Source organism: Marmota marmota, unplaced genomic scaffold (genome assembly GCF_001458135.2).
Source record: "Marmota marmota marmota unplaced genomic scaffold, marMar, whole genome shotgun sequence".
Taxonomy (NCBI): domain Eukaryota; kingdom Metazoa; phylum Chordata; class Mammalia; order Rodentia; family Sciuridae; genus Marmota; species Marmota marmota.
In genome coordinates this window covers 15,733,549-15,750,644 of record NW_026000229.1, presented here as the reverse complement: position 1 = coordinate 15,750,644, position 17,096 = coordinate 15,733,549, and the positions used below count along the sequence as shown (strand labels likewise).

General features: G+C 32.9%; 1 protein-coding gene and 1 non-coding gene across 11 annotated transcripts in view; both read right to left on the bottom strand.

Moving 5' to 3' along the window:
* Dennd4a (DENN domain containing 4A) overlaps nucleotides 1-17,096 on the bottom strand; it is a 126,204-nt gene that overhangs the window by 35,793 nt on the left and 73,315 nt on the right. For all 10 annotated transcript variants that reach the window (XM_048793118.1, XM_048793117.1, XM_048793120.1 and 7 more), the window contains 3 exons: nucleotides 15,181-15,326; nucleotides 2,751-2,884; nucleotides 283-418 (listed from right to left, as the gene is read on the bottom strand). In XM_048793118.1, the coding sequence (XP_048649075.1) occupies nucleotides 283-418; nucleotides 2,751-2,884; nucleotides 15,181-15,326 (416 nt within the window). The remainder of the gene's footprint in view (nucleotides 1-282; nucleotides 419-2,750; nucleotides 2,885-15,180; nucleotides 15,327-17,096) is intronic.
* Trnag-ccc lies at nucleotides 15,446-15,518 on the bottom strand. Its single transcript has one exon. It is a non-coding gene; the product is annotated as a tRNA-Gly (tRNA).

The following is a 17,096-nucleotide window of genomic DNA, read 5'->3' as shown; positions in this document are numbered from 1 at the left end:
CTGAATGTTGAGCAGATAAAGGTCACAATATTTCCATAGAAAAATCTGTCCATAATTAATATATTTTTAAGTTTCCTCTTGAATCTTATCATACAATACGCAATAAATTTCTAGAATAAGATACTCAGGTTAATTTCCTAGGTCAGATTACTGAATCTTCATACTGTATAAGGAGCATTATAATCTAATAATAGTTATTTGTGGATGGTAAAGTATATTAAGGGAGAATGAATGTCAGATTTAATATTTGATTACATGAAAACTGCAAAAATTTAAAAGTACCTGTTTTGTTCTTCTGAACATGGGAGAAGGGCTACTAGGGCTACTTGATTTTGAAGGCAATTTGTTCTTTCGTGTTTGCAGAAATCCTTCAGGTCTCTCAAATAAATTGTTCCTAAGAACTGGAAATCCATTATAGCTGTTTTGGAAAAGCAAAACAAAATTTCAAGCATACATAGATGATAACAGTAGTTACAAGCTAAGAAAACTTCCTATCTTAGAATTTAACTATCTTGCTATTAGCATTGCAAATGCTAATGCTGCTTTTCTTTCTTTCTTTTTTTTTAAGAAATATATTTTTTAAGTTGGACACAACACCTTTATTTATTTAATTAATTAATTAATTAATTTTTATGTGGTGCTGAGAATCGAACCAGCGCCTCGCACGTGCTAGGCGAGCACTCTACCGCTGAGCCACAACCCCAGCGCCTGCTTTTCTTAACATAATATTTAGAAGTGTAATAGTTAAATACAGACTCTATATCTGGGGGTGGGCAATACATTTAATTGAACTTGACATCAAATTACAAAATAACTCAAACTTTTAAAAGAAGAGACAGCAAACATTAGAAAATGTGGCTGTTGGAAAAGGGCCCACCAAATCAATACTCTTCAAACAAAGCAATCATCAATGTCATTGCTTTGGATGAACATCAGGGTGCTACAGCAAGGTGTTTTGGATATTTAAAAGGAAGCAGCTAGAAGAAATATGCAAAAAAGAAAAGAATCTCCCCAAGTAACAAACTTAGCCTATTTTAAATATTTTTAAAGGCATATAGTCTTAATTAAGAAGAAACCTAATAATAAAAGATGATAAATAATATCTATTATATATTCCTACAGGAAAATTCAATAGAATAAGAAAATATTAGTAATGATAGAATGCTAATTTGGAATAAAACAGCAAAGAAGTTCAGGAAAACCATGTCCCTTTAAAAAAAGTCACTGAATCAATATAGGGTGATAATAAGACCACTTTGTTTGTCTTATGGAAATATCTCATCATTTTACAATGAGTCATCTTTTATTAAGAGGACCAATTTCAATTGTTTTTTCAGTGATTATAACATAATTATACTGATAGTCTCAAGAAAAAAAATTACATATGCTGTATTAAAAACTGGTAACTTTTTAAGCTAAGTAATTTTAGTAGAGGACCAAATCTGAAAGTAAAATTTAAATTAAAAAGTTAAAACCAAACCACAGAAAGTAAAACAAAACTGTACTAGTGAAACACTAAAAGCCGACTAAGCAGTGTAAAGTACAAAAGAAACCTCAGAGCGATATCTTGTTTAGAAAGGAGAAATTATAAGAAATATTTTAAAAAACAACTAAAAGGGATGGGGTTGTGGCTTAGTGGTGGAGTACTTGCCTAGCATGCGTGAGGCACTAGGTTTGAGCCCCCGTACCACATAAAAATAAACAAATAAAATAAGGGTATTGTGTCCATCTACAACTAAAAAAATCATTAAAAAAAAGGATAAAAGACATACTTTAAAAAGTGATATGAGCAACATCATTAGCGGATGAACAGTAAGAGTAGAATCAAATGGTCTATGAATTAATCTACATTCACAAACATCTGTCACACTAGTTTTCATCTATACAATGAAGACTTTAATCCATACATGAGGATATCAGGGAAATCCTTTTCCAATGAAAATAATAAACTGTGACTCAATGAATTACAGATGTAAAATTAAAAAGTTTAGAGTCTAATAAATGAAGTAAGAAAGTATTATTAGAGAATTTTTAAAAATTTTAAGTTTTAAGGAAAATACAATTTTAGGTAGTAAATGCACAGCACTAGAAACTAAAAAATAAATCTACCTCTATTATAGCTTCATTTTACTGTGCTGAGGATCTTTCTCTCTTCCTCATTAGACTTGAAAGCAGACAATATAACATTTAAATCTATAGACCAAGCACTTAGCAATATCAGACAAAATTTCCTAAATTAACAATAATCAATTCTAATAATTCTGAATTTTCATGACTTTATGAAAAAATGAATAGCTTAAAATTATTTTATACAAATCAAGGTCTTAAATATTGACCCTAAATTAGATTTAATCTTTTTATAAACTAAGTTACATTAATCAATGTATGTATGGAATGAAAAGGGGATGCAAGTGATGGAATCAGCTTTAGTGAGAAGTGAAAATCAAAATTCTATAATAAAAATGCTGCATTTCAGTGAGGGGAAGTCAATAAATTTAATCAATATTTATGAGGATCCTTATATAGATATAATTAGAGAGTTACCCAAGTATTTATTATGCAAAGTTATATATTTTTTCCATTTATACCTGAAAACTTAATAATGGATGTGGGATAAGCTTGCTTACCACCTAAAAATTAGGGATCTGTAAAGTTTGGATTTTTGAAAATACCACAGTCCTTAGAAAGCTATGTCACAGATGATGGATTGCTTCTCTCTTTCAATCTCAAACATTCTGCCTCTTGAATACCTGTACTGTAAAGGGGGTTCTTCACCATTGGGTAGATGTGGGATCTCAGGTGGTGTTACGAAAACAGTATGTTCACTTTTGAAAGATTCATCCAATTCTATGAGTCGCACTTCACCACTTTTGTCCATATCGACCTGAATAAGTTTAAAAAATACTGATTAAAAAAACCCCATATTGATTAGATGAGTGTTCATCTACAGGGTAATGGTTAAATAAAATATCTTCACTAGTATACCCTAAAGAGCTATTTAAAAAGAAAAAAGTTCTCTATCCCTATATAGAGTTCCAAGATAATTAAATGAAAATACCAAGGTGAAAATCATTTTATACTGTATACTATCTTTTGAGTAATAAAAGAGGAAAAATAAGAATATATATTTATTTTGTTTGTATTTACAGAAAGAAGTACTAGAAGAACACTAAGAAAATTATTCTCTCTATGGGAAAGAAATGAGAAATGAGGTAAACAGGACAGGATAGGACCCAGATGTCCCAATGTATATGCATTTTAAAATTTTTTGTTGTAGATGGACAGAATACTTTCATTTTATTTATTCTTATGCAGTGCTGAGGATTGAACTCAGTGCCTCATTCGTGATAGGCAAGCACTCTGCCATTATCTAGTAAGCTAGATAATCACATACCTTGTTAGTACTCAAAATTAGTAGAGTACTAATTAGTAGAGCTACAACCCCAGCCCCCAATGTATTTTTTAATGTTGTTTTGCATTATTAATTATTCAACAAACACTTTTTCCTTAAATATTTTTTTGGTTGTATACGGACACAATATCTCCATTTATGTTTTTTTGTGATGCTGAGAATCAAACCCAGTGTCCCATACATGCGAGGCAAGTGCTCTACCACTAAGCTACAACCCCAGCCCTCAACAAATATTTTTTTAAATGCACACACATGTGTTAGGATATTGGGCTGTAATTTTTAAACTTTATACTAAATCTAACAAATTTTCCCAAGTTGTTTCAGTGTGTATAAAGTACATATACTGAAAACTCCAGGCACAATAATATTGAAAGCACTTCAGTAGTACTATTTTTCCTAGGTACTATACTGCAAGAAAATATCCAGAAAAATTAAAAACTTTATAGAGACTAAGTTGCCCCACAAGAACTCATAAAGTAAAGGACAGAACAATTGTTCATTTAAATATGTCAAACATATGACAAAATACAATCCACAGAACTATATTTGTTGAGAAAAAATTCAAACCCATACCAAGAATGAATAAGTTGGAAGAATTATTAACAGATTAAATCTTAAAGTATACCAAAAAGGTAAGTTTTAAAAATTTTCTATTAAAAAGAAGTATATTCAAAATCCTACATAAATTGTTGATTATAAATTCACTTTATTATATACTGTAACTTCCAGGATTAAAGAATATTTTAAATTGTCTATACAGAGAGTGAACTATACAACATCAGGGCAGTTTGAGAATTATAATTAATGACAAGAGAAAATGTTCACAAATGAAAAATAAAAGACTACCAAATCATTCATACACACACACACACACACACACACAATGATTCTTAATTTTTTTGAGTGATTATGTATGTTATGTATTTATGCATTCTTTTTCCATAAACATACACACACACAATTACCAAAATACTAACTATTCTGGGTATAGAATTACCAGCAAATAGTTTCTTCTTTATATTGCTGCTTATTTCCAAATAAAATTAATGTTTATTATTTTAAAAAGATACAAAAGCAATAAATATTCAGAATAAAAATATAAACAAGGCAGAATATGTTGCTTTTAGAACCAACATGTATTTTAATTCTGTTGAAGGATACTTAAAATTCATCATAAGAGAAGGGTTTCTTCTCTTCTTTTTTTTTTTTTTTTTGATAGTACTGGGTATGGAATCCAGAGGCATCCCCAGCCCTATTTTTTATTTTTTTGAGACAGACTCTTACTAAGTTGCTTAGGACCTCATTAAGTTGCTGAAGCTGGACTTGAACTTGCGGTACTCCTGCCTCAACCTCCCATGTCTCTGGGATTACAGGTGTGTGCCGTCATGCCCAACTGGAAATTTCTTTTATAGTTTGTCAAAAAGACTTTTATATGATGAAACTAACAATTATACAATCAATCTAGTAAGCTAGATAATCACATACCTTGTTAGTACTCAAAATTAGTAGACTTTCTTAGAAAGTAAAAGCTAGACATATTCATTGTACTCTAATTTTAAGAAAATAACTGGGCCTGGTGGCACATGCCTATTAACTCCTGCTATTTAGGAGGCTGAGGCAAGAGGATCACACTTGGGTAACCTTATCAAGATCTTATCTCAAAAAGCTTAAAAAGGGTTGGGGTGCAGCTTAGCAGTGGGGTGCTTGTCTATCATGCACAATACCCTGGGTTCAATCTCCAGTACAGTTTAAAGAAAGGGGGGGATGTGTGGGCAATAACTTAATGTGTAAAAAATCTATTAGCATGAAACACGTTTTTGTAGGATTGCAATAGCAATTAACTAGAAGTCATTTCCAAGTCAAAAACAGGTTAATCAATAAATTATGGTATATTCACTGAATGAAACAGTCATTAAAATGTCTATTATGAAAACATTATGAGACTGGAGTCGTAGCTCAGTGGTAGAGTGCTCACCTAGCATGTGTGAGGTACTGGGTTCAATCCTTAGCACTACAGAAAAATAAATAAATAAAATAAAAGTATTGCGTCCATCTACAACTAAAAATATTTTCAAAAAATTAAAACAGTAAAGATTATATACACTTTGAACAAGACAAATTAAGCACAGTTTGCCTTTTGTACTCCCAAAATACCCTCAAAATGAGACTAAATCAATGAAAACGGAGGGCCACATATCTGGCACCGGGGAGGGGGAGGAGGAACATCAAAAAGCAATTTGCTTTGCTCTGTAGACCCTCAGAAATATCAGGAATAAACAGAACTAGATGCCCTTGAAGTTGGGAGTGCAGGTGGATTAATTCAAAGCCTACATTTAAGGAAGGACTCCCAGATCCACAGCCCAACCAAACAGAATTAGGGGGGCTGGGGATGTGGCTCAAGCGGTAGCGCGCTCGCCTGGCATGTGTGTGGCCCGGGTTCGATCCTCAGCACCACATACAAACAAAGATGTTGTGTCAGCCGAGAACTAAAAAATAAATATTAAAAAATTCTCTCTCTCTCTCTCTCTCCCCCACACACACTCTTTCTTTAAAAAAAAAACAAAAAAAAAAAAACAGAATTAGGATGCTACCTCTCTCCAATGGTGGCAGAACTGGCTGGGATTTTCTCTTTTTTGGGGGGCAGGAGGCGGGGTACCAGGGATTGAATTCAGGGGCACTCAACCACTGAGCCACATCCTCAGGCCTATTTTGTGTTTTATTTAGAGACAGGGTCTCACTGAGTTACTTAAGTGCCTCACCATTGCTAAGGCTGGCTTTGAATTTGCAATACTCCTGCTTCAGCCTCCTGAGCTGCTGGGATTACAGGCATGTGCCACTGTACCTGACTTGGCTGGGATTTTCTGAGTGAACCAGAAAGACTTTACACTTGAGGACACTGGGAAGATGAGGAAGGTGAAGTAAGTAAAAGTCTACATGTCACACGAAGAAAAACTGAGTTATCCTCCTCACTCAGCTAAGAACACTAGTTGTTAGGCTTCTGCTCTCCAGACCTCACACTGGAGGATACACCCTGTGGAAACCAATCAGCCTAAAGAAATGAATTACACTGATCAAACTGGGACTGCAATGAAATAGGTGTGTAAAGGTATGATATTCAATTCACACCTAAGAAGGCCCAAGCCCACCTTCCCAGAAAGAGCTCCAATGAGTTCCTTTGCCACCCTCTTCAAAAAGAATGCTAAACAAATAAATCACAAGAAACAAGGAACACAATAATGTGAAAAAGAACAAAATAAACAAACATAAAAATGTACACAGAAGAGGCAGAGACAGAGCAGGGAGAGGAAACCTTCAAAATAACTAAAATGAATAAGCTTATAATCATGAAATAAGAATAAGATGAATAAAAAAAGGAACATTCAGTGAATTTGTATGGAAATTACAAATATGATAGCAGAAATAAGACATATAAAAACTGAAGATAAAACTAAAGAAATCTCTCAAAAAGTGAAACTGACAAAATGAAAAAAAAACTGACAAAGATGAAAAAAAAAAAAAAAGAAAATTAAGAGGATCAGTCTGGAGGGCCAATATCCAGATAATAATTATTTTATAAAAAGAGAACAATAACAAAGACATTAAACAGAGAAGAAAATTCCCCAGAATAGAAAAAAATGAATTTGCAGATTAAAAAGGCCTACACATATCCAATTCAATTAAGATAAAAAAAAAATCCTACTCAAGGTATGTTGATTTAAAAAGCTTCCAAAAAGAAAAAGACATCAAGTACAAAAGATTGGAAATCAAGATGGTATTAGAATTCTCAAATGTAACACTAGACGCTACAAGACAATACAGCAATGACTTCAAAATTTTAATCTGGGTAGTCTCAGGGTCAGTATTTGCACTCACTGGTTTGTGCCCAGACTTTTGCAGGGACAGGACTGGGAGGTGGAGCCATGGCAGTGATGTGTGGAAAGCCTGCTTTGGAAAGGCTTGGCTTACTTCCCTAGCTGAGTTGGCCATCTAGCACAATCAGCGGGACCCCTCCTGGTACCTATTGCTTATTGGTCCTGGTGGCAAACCTGGGAGACAGTTACAGTGTCCCATTTTATAGTCAAGGGGGCTCCTATTGAGTCCTTCAACAGGAGGTATGTTTGGTACTTGGTAAATGGGAATCCTTTTGTTGTTATTTTTATTTTCTATTTTATTAATTCTACTTAGTTATTGTTGTTATTTTAAATAGAGTTATTCCTCTACCTGTAAGGCCTTAAGGATTTGTTTTTCTCTCCCTACTTTCTTTTGCCCTCATCTCCAGTCTATTTTCCTGGCCATTCCCTTTTCTCTAATAAAGTAAGCAGACTCCCACCAAAGGGCCTTTGCACATGTTATTTCCACTGCCTGACAGACTGCTTCTCTGAGGGAGCCACTTGGTTGTGATGTCTGGTCTTTCTCATTTGGCATTGCTTGTCTGCTGTTGTAAACTTTCAAACAAATCTTTCTGTCCCAGCATACTCCCTGTCTTCTCCCTCATCTTTTATTATTGTTACTTTCCTGCAGAAGAACTTTTCATTATCTAACACACTATACATTTCAAGTATTTATTTGGTCTTTTATCTATCTGCCTTCACCAATAGAATGTCAACTTTATAAGGAAAAAGATTTTGGTCTATTGTGATCATTGCTATATCCCCAGCAACTAAAAACAAAACTAAAACAACAACAAAAGGTACCTGGTAAGTAAGAGATGATCAATACATTTTTGTTGAATTAAAAAAAAATTTGATCCAACCAAATTAACAAGTAGTAGCAGAGAAAAAAAAAAAGAAATTTTCAGATAGGCAGGGAATAAAAAAAAAATCTTTCTCTCCCATTCACAAGGCACAATTGGTATACAACTATAATCCCAGCTACTCAAGGGTCTGAGACAAGAGAATTGCAGGTTTGAGGCCACCTCAGCAACTTAGTAAGATGCTATCTCAAAATAAAAGAAGGCTGGAGATATACCTCTGTCGTAAAGTGTCTCTGTGTTCAATCCTAGTACCACATATACACAAACACACAGTTTCCCATGTACCCTTTCTCACTAAGCTACCAAGAGATGTATTTAAGGAAATTAAAAAAAAATAGTTACTGAAGCCAGAAAGTAGGGCATCCTACTCTACAAGGAAGTTATACAATAACAAAAATAATAGTAAAGAAAAATGCCAGATCAAAGACCAGGAAGCAATCAACTCAGATTATAATGACAGCATGGAAAACTCCAGCAAGAATTAAAAGAAAAAAAATCAAATGATTACTGGATGTGTTGAAAAAATAGAAATTTTCACTTCTGTACAAGAATTCAGAGATGAATTATTAACAGATACAAGATAAAAACAGAGCATTTATTAACTTTTGGGAAAATAAAAATCTATACATGAAAGACAATTTAATTATAGCCTAGCTATGATACATACAAAAAGACAGTAATATCAACACTGAACAACTATTTGACCAAAATTCATGTTTTAACTATATTAGAAGAATTGTGGTGGTAGTTCATAGGACATTAATTGATAATACAGGAAATTATGAGCAGCAATAAAAACATTACTTAAAAATCTTAAGGTAAATGAAAAGAGCTGAAAGTGAATGCTTTTGTAACTAGAAACAGAATGGGAAGGGATGGAACAAAATCAAATGACATTTTAAACTATGTCATGTCTGGGGGAAAAATCAAAATTTACTCTTAAAATATGTGACAGTGCTATTAAAATGCTAATTAGTTATGTATAAAAATTGGGACACTTTTACAATTATGTAACATAAAACAAAGTAAATGCAAAATGGATTTTACATTGGGATACTAAACTTATGGAGTTCTTTCTCCTTTTTAATTTCCACACTTCTGTTTCTTTAGCAATTTAATAAAAGTGTTTAGGAACAAAATTTCAATAAAAATGAAGTATACCTTGGTCATTATTATGAAACTCAAGAGATAATATTTTTAAAAAACATTAGAAGCATGTCAATGCTAACTCAAAATCACAGGTGTCTCTAGAAGGGTGTGGTGTCCATTGGAAATAAGATGCTTTATTCCCACAAACATATTTATGTAGATGAAACACAGTTATGTAATATAAATGCTAGCAATGATAATGAAATAGAAGAGATGGACTAGAATAAAAAGGTTAGTATCCAACGAGGCTGGAAAGAATGCTAGAAACTATGCCCGTCTCCATGGTGGGATATTATAAGAGGACTGCTTGTCTATGAGCACCAGGTGTTTTAATTAATTAATTAAGTTATTTAACAGTTTCTCCCTTTCCAGATCTGTGCCTGTTTCCCCCTATCTAGCCATTTAGCTCTCATGGCAAAAGCCTGGGGTCCAGGATAACTTTCTATTTATCAGTATATTAGTCTATTAAAATTTAAAAAATTTTGCACTATAGATTAAATAACTTGGTAAAGAATATTTTCCTTTACTTGTGTACCAATAAATCCCAGTTCAGCATTATAAAAACAGCCATGCCATAAATCCTATATTTATCAGTTGGACATTTCTATCTTTTGAAAAGCACAGTGACATCTGTGTCTATTGAGAAAAAAAAGAAATACAACACCCACTTCAGGATAAAATTAAAATAATTTTCATTTTCTCTTTATATTTTTCCACAAGATATTAATATGCTCAGAAAACATTGCAAAAGGATGCTTGAAAAACCAAGAAAAACTCTAACAAGACTATTTGTTACACAAAACTGCCCTTAATTAAGCACCATTTTACAGGAACAGATTGTAAGGATTTAAAATATAATCATGTGAAGAACAAGAACACATGGTTCTTAAATTAGTCATAAATGAAACTCAAATAATTCTCATATACTCTTTTTCTTATTTCTATTAAGCATTATTCACTTCAGATTTTAAAAGTCAGTCAAATATTTTCTGTTTGGCTATGTTAAGATCAAAAGAGTAAAATATCTAATTTCTGTTCAATCTTAATCACAGATGGGCTTAGGCAGTTAATGCATATTTAATATTTTCCATTGCTAAACTGCCAGATGTAAGAGGATTTGTTCACTTAAAAAATGAGCTCACAGTCATTCAACTAAGGGATAACCTCCACATAAATGATTCTTTTTTTAATCCCCTCTAGTGCTAGTGGTTGAGCCCAGAGCCTTGCACATGCTAGGCAAGTGCTCCCCCACTGAGCTATATCACCAGTTCCTCATACGTGAGCATCCTTAAAGTGTGACTGATCATCAAAAAACACTTGCAGGTTAAAAGTAAGCACCAATATTTTGTGCTTGCTATACTTATTATGGTATTAAAATATAAAAGGCAGTTCTCAATGTATTCATTGTACAGTTACTTATATTTCTGGGAGTTCTGCTTAACAATACTTAGGAATATAATCAATCTCTGTTCTAACTACATCTGAAGTTTATATTTTAAGTCTTGTGATAAATTTCTTTTTCTAATAAAATTCTCTGGAATTATAATAAAGCAAATGCAAGTGACTATGTTTTAGTATGTTCTCAGTTTGATTTTCTGATTACTCATTAAAATCCTTAAGTACAATGTTAATCCAGTATACATAAATGATCTTTTGTTGGATTAAGACTTTGAACAGGTAAATTGTATTTTAGGAAAATAGTTTGCCTAGAAACAATGTTTACACATTTAATATAATTTTATTTTTTGAGACTTTTCAGAATTTATATTTTTAAAGGAACTGCTTCAATCATCTCCTGCATTGACTCCCATCAAATAAATGATAGTAACCTACAGAAAATCCTAGACCACTTAATTATTAATTATCAGTACTAAGCTATGCTACTTAGGAAATGATACCCTAGGTATCTAGCAAAATTATAAGTTTTGTGCATCTTACCATATTAATATTTCAAAAAAGTATGTGACACTACAATATGAGTTTAGGTGAAATACAAACTTATGAACAAGATGCATTAATAGTTAAAAAAAATAATATAATATTTCTTTCTTCTAAGCTCTTAATTGGATTTCTACAACTAACCCAGTATTCCCATGTAGATTAATAAGTTTATTGGTTACAGCATGCTAAACTCTGATGACTAATTTGGTTCCTTATGATTCAGTTAGCTTGGCACAGGGAACAACTGTTATAAAAATACCATCGTTCATAATGGAAGTTCCATGAATATATATGTATGACCAGTAGAAACCTAGAACCATATGAGAAATATGTTTAAAGTATATAAGGCTAACCCAGAAACATCTTTTTATGCAAAAAAATCAGTTATTCCTATAAACCAGGATTAAGAGAAATTATTTTAAAAGACTTACCTTCCCATTTATTGCCAATATTTAATTTTATAAGCACCACATAAGGCAAACATAAAATTTTGATTAAAATATTAACAAAATGTTATTGATACACTGCTGTAATGGCAAATGTCAAGGAGGTAGGACATGATCTCCTTCTCAAAGTAAACAGGTAGAGCTTAACTTACAAAAAGCAGGGATCTGAAAGTCCATTTGTAAACAAATAATTACAAAAAAGAAAATAAAGCTTCCCTCAAAACAAAACCTTTTGTGGGGTGACGAAAATGTTCTATATTTTGAAATCATGATTATGTGGATATATTTGTCAAAACTCATCAAAATATATACTTTAAGGTATATTTAATGTTTGTATTTTATAACTCAACAAATTTGATTTTTATGTGTCCTAAAAAGTGGTTTAGAATTTCATTCCATACACAGAAAAATTAATACATACTTATAACACACAACACTGCACCCCAGTATCATCTGAATTATAGGTTAATCATTTATATCAGTGTTTCTAGAGGAAAATAAATTAGGTTCTAAACAGATGACGGCATATATCTATCTTTTCCTATTCCAAAATATTTTAAGGACTAGAGTTGATATTTCTGTCATCTTTAGCTCATTAACTCTCTATCAGTACCAGAAACATTATTTTTTATGTCAACTATTGCTCAAGTGTTCTAAATTTGTAGGAAAAGGTAAATGCTTATGAACCTGTTCCTGCTATTCATCAGTCATTTAAAAATAACATTTCTAAGTCATGATGATAAAACCAAATGAATTAATCTATGAACTTGGATAAAACCCAAATATAAAGACAGCTGTAATATTTTCTACTTCTTAGTTTATACAACACTACTCTGAATACCATGAGATAGGCAGTTACAATAATCTCTCCTCACAACGTGTGTGTGTGTGTGTGTGTGTGTGTGTGTGTGTATGTATCGGGGATTGAACCCAGGAGTCCTTAACCATTGAGCCACATCCCCAGCCCTTTTTTATATTTAGAGACATGGTCTTGATAAGTTGCTTAGGGTCTTGCTAAGTCACTGAGGCTGGCTTTGAAATTTCATTCCTTCTGCCTCAGCCTCCCCAGCCTCTGGGATTATAGGCATGCGCCACTGTGCCCAGCTCCTCACATTTTTAAAAACAGATAATAAAATAACATAGAAAAAAGTAAATGACTGAAGTTACTAATATAGTAGTTGGTATTTAAGTACTTTGATTGTCAATGTAGAGAATCACTTCTCAATTCTTATTTTTATAAGACATATGGTGTTTATTTAAAGGATATTTTCATGTCAAATTCAGCTTTGAGCTGATTTCTGAATATTGAGAGATAAGTAATATTTTAGTTATTGTGCCCCCCAAAATCACTGATTTTCTTTGATAGTCACTTAAATTTAAAAGTTATGGGCTTCTTTAAACAGCCTTACATTTGTAATTGTTGAGATAATTTACAATAAATTGCTGAGATACAATAAAGCTTTGTTTTCTTCATTTTCTCTATCATCACAAACAGCATAAAATCACAAACACTATATGCATTATGCATAATCACAAATTAATAGAAAAGTTTTTAGTATAGTACAAATGACTTTTTTTTCTTAATCTGAGAGTTACTCATCACTCCTGAATACTTTAATATATACTTCAACAAAAAAAGGATATCTTCCTACATAAGTATGACTGGAAATTAACACTAACATATTACATATTATTACTACCTAATCCTTGAACAATATTCAAGTTTTGCTGATTTTTCTAAGTGTTACAGTTCTGAACAATGTATTACATGTATTGGGCTGTAAAGTCTCTTCATTTCCCTCTAGAACAAATTCTCAATTTTTCCTTTATTTCTTTAATCTTAACCTATTACAGAAAATGTTTCTGTAGAATGTCTCAATTTGCGTTTGTCTGATATTTCCTTAAGATTAAAGAGGTCATACATCTTTGGGAGGAATATTATAGAATTGATAATGCATTCTCATTACCAAAAATCGGGGGCACATTATGTTGATTTACCTCATTACTGATCTGATGATGCTCACGTTGATCACTTGATTATTAAAGTGGTGTCTGCCAAGTTTTTCTACTGTATGGTTACTCTTTCTCCCTTTGTCATTTTTTATGTATTCTGTGAGAAAGAACCTTGAAACTGTATAAGACTCTGCTTCTCATCAGACTTTCAATTAACTGATCAACCCATAACTGTATAGACTCATGGTTTCCTATTTTATTCAACAGGCTAATATGCTACTAACATCTGGTGCTCAAATTGTCCCAGATTTGTCAGTGGAAATCCCTTCAAATTGGCTTCTGTGTTTGGGTTTGTTTTATTATGTCTCTATCATTCTTGAAACAACTCATTATTTTCTAATATAATATACTGTAGGGTTCATTTTGTACCCTCCTTGCTTTAAACTTCAGACCAACATTTCCCCAAAGAGTCCTGATTCCTTTTGGTAGAGAACCGTATTTATAACTGATGCAAACTCCATGCCTCAGGTATAAATTGCAATTGGGGTGTGACTGCATGCAGGTCCATTCAATGTACAGAGCTAGAGAATACTTACCAATACATATAGACACATATGCTTATATCAATATTTATCATTATTTTTACATTTATTATTGAAAACCAAAGATACCACACTAAACCTCTAATTCCATTCTAGCACTTCAAGGTTCATTCTAGTTTTCTCTACTTCTGTATTTGTAAATTACTTCTCCAACAGTGAGAAATTTTGAAATATTTACTTGTTTGATCAATCCCTTTCATGTGGAACATACTCCAATCTTCACTGCCCCTCCTCTACCATGCAGATGACTTCTTTCACCCTAATTTTGCTTTGACACTCCCCTATACACCAAATCCCATCCCCACCAAGCTGGCACCTCCCTCATTCAAATCAAACTATGATGTCTCATTTTCTGTGCCCACCCCATGTTATCCCCACTCTTCCCGTCTTGTTTAAATTGTTGGAAGTTCTGACACCCTGCAGCAGTCTGCCCATTGCCTGGCATATACATTCTCTATTCTGCCTGGCCTCTGATTTTTCAGGTTGGGCTCTGATACCCACAGTAAGCTACTCCTCCTTCCTCACCACATACAGGGTTAGATACCCCTTTCTTGAGCCACTGATGTTCCCTTTCCTCACTCTCCTGCATGGACAGGTAAATAGTTGTAGCTCACCTACACTAAACATTTGACATTCACCTCAGACAAAAAGAGGTGAAAATTAAGAATGCTGCAGTTGGAGGTTCACAGTTCAGAAAAACCCAGTCTATAAGTGCACAGATAGGGAAAGAAACCTGATTGTTAAAATGAAACTCGTGATTTAGTAAAATCATAGAGAATGCTTTTAAGAGGTACACTCTATAGTGTCTATAGTCAATTATGAAACTGAATTAATTTAGATTTTGTTAAAAGCTATAAATAGAAACTATAATTCATAACATTTATAATAGTCACACAAAATAAATTAGGGCACATGTACACTTACTTTATCTACACAATCATCAAAAAATGCCAGGCTTGCATCTTTATCACTGACAAAAGAACATTCTTCAATGAAGCGAATAAACATTTGTGTTTTGGTCATCATGTTATAGAATTTTTGATGTGATCGGTCCCGGCTTCTTAAGAAAGCTGTTCAACATAAATATATAATGTGAGAATATACATCATTTATAGATTCATAGGAAATTTTTAAAATATTTTTTTAGTTATACATGGACACAATATCTTTATTTTGTTGATTTATTTTTATGTGGTGCTGAGGATCGAACCCAGGGTCTCTCACATGGGAGGCGAGCGCTCTACCACTGAGCCACAACCCCAGCCCCTAGATTCATAGGAATTTTGAGTGGGCAGAAACCTGATCAAACATGTCATTGATAACCTCAATCTTCCCCACTATTTAACCAAAAGAGAAACTAAGATCTCTGATAAGAAAAATGACCCAACAAACAAATAAGTAAGCAATAGAAAAACTAATACAAAAGAAATATAAACCTAGGTATCTCAAATTCCCATCCAAAATTATCTCCATTGCCCCCATCTTTGAAGATGATCCATAAACTAGTAAATCTGAAAGCATTTTTTAAATTTCTATTTTTGGTCCCAATGCTTTGCATGGTATATATACCTGTATGCTCTTGTGCGCCCGCTGCTTGCGCGTGTGCTCTCTCTCTCTGTGTATCTATCTGTCTATCTATATGTGTGGCTTTTTTCCCAAACTAGATGCCCTTCAGTGGACAAATGGATAAAAAAATGTGGCATGTATACACAATGGAATTTTACTCATCAATAAAAGAGAATAAAATCATGGCATTTGCAGGTAAATGAATGGCATTGGAGAAGATAATGCTAAGTGAAGTTAGTCAATCCCAAAAAAACAAATGCCAAATGTTTTCTCTGATATAAGGAGGATGACTCATAGTGGGGTCGGGAGGGGGAACATGGAAGGAATGAATTCTAGATAGGGCAGAGGGGTGGGAGGGAAAGGGAGAGGGCATGGGATTAGCAAGGATGGTGGAATGTGATGGACATCATTATCCAAAGTACATGTATGAAGACACGAATTGGGTGTCAACATACTTTAATATACAAACAGAGATATGAAAAATTGTGGTATATATGTGTAATAAGAATTGTAATGCAAAACAAAACAAAACACCAAAGGACATGTATAAAGACATGAATTGGTGTGAACATACTTTATTTACAAAAATATGAAAAATTGTGCTCTATATGTGTAATAAGAATTGTAATGCATTCCTCTGTCAGAATTATTTTATTTATAAATAAAACCAATTTTAAAAAAATAAGAATTGCTCTATATTTATAATAAAAAAGGTGTGGCTTTTTCAAAGAAGCAGTAACAATCCTTCTGATATTCATTTATGTTTCTCTTACATTTTGAAAACAGAGTAAATGTTTATTTCCTGATTTTATCTTCCATGTCCTCATTGTGCTATTATACTACACTTAGATATGAACTAAAGTTCTTTCCAGCCTCAAGGACTTTGCATAAACTAGTCTCTCTTCCTAAAACACTCTCAACTTCCCTTTGCCTGGCAAATTTCTACTTACCTTTGTGATCAGGGCTCAAACAATACTTCAAAGGGCCTCTGTAATTTAAAATTATAAACTAAAGTTCTTCACTCATATTAATTTCTAATTGCTTATCTTCTTGACTATAAGCTCTGTGAGATAAGTAACAGTCATGTCTCTTTTGCATACTAATACATAGCCAGCATTTGGAGGCATTCAATATATTACATATTAAATGAATTTCTCTTTCAAATATTATATACTACAAAAGGAAGGAAATATGTACTGTGACACCAACTGCACCCTGGGGATTTCCAACCTTTTTTCACTTTGTGGCACAGACAGAAAGTAATGTTTGTAATG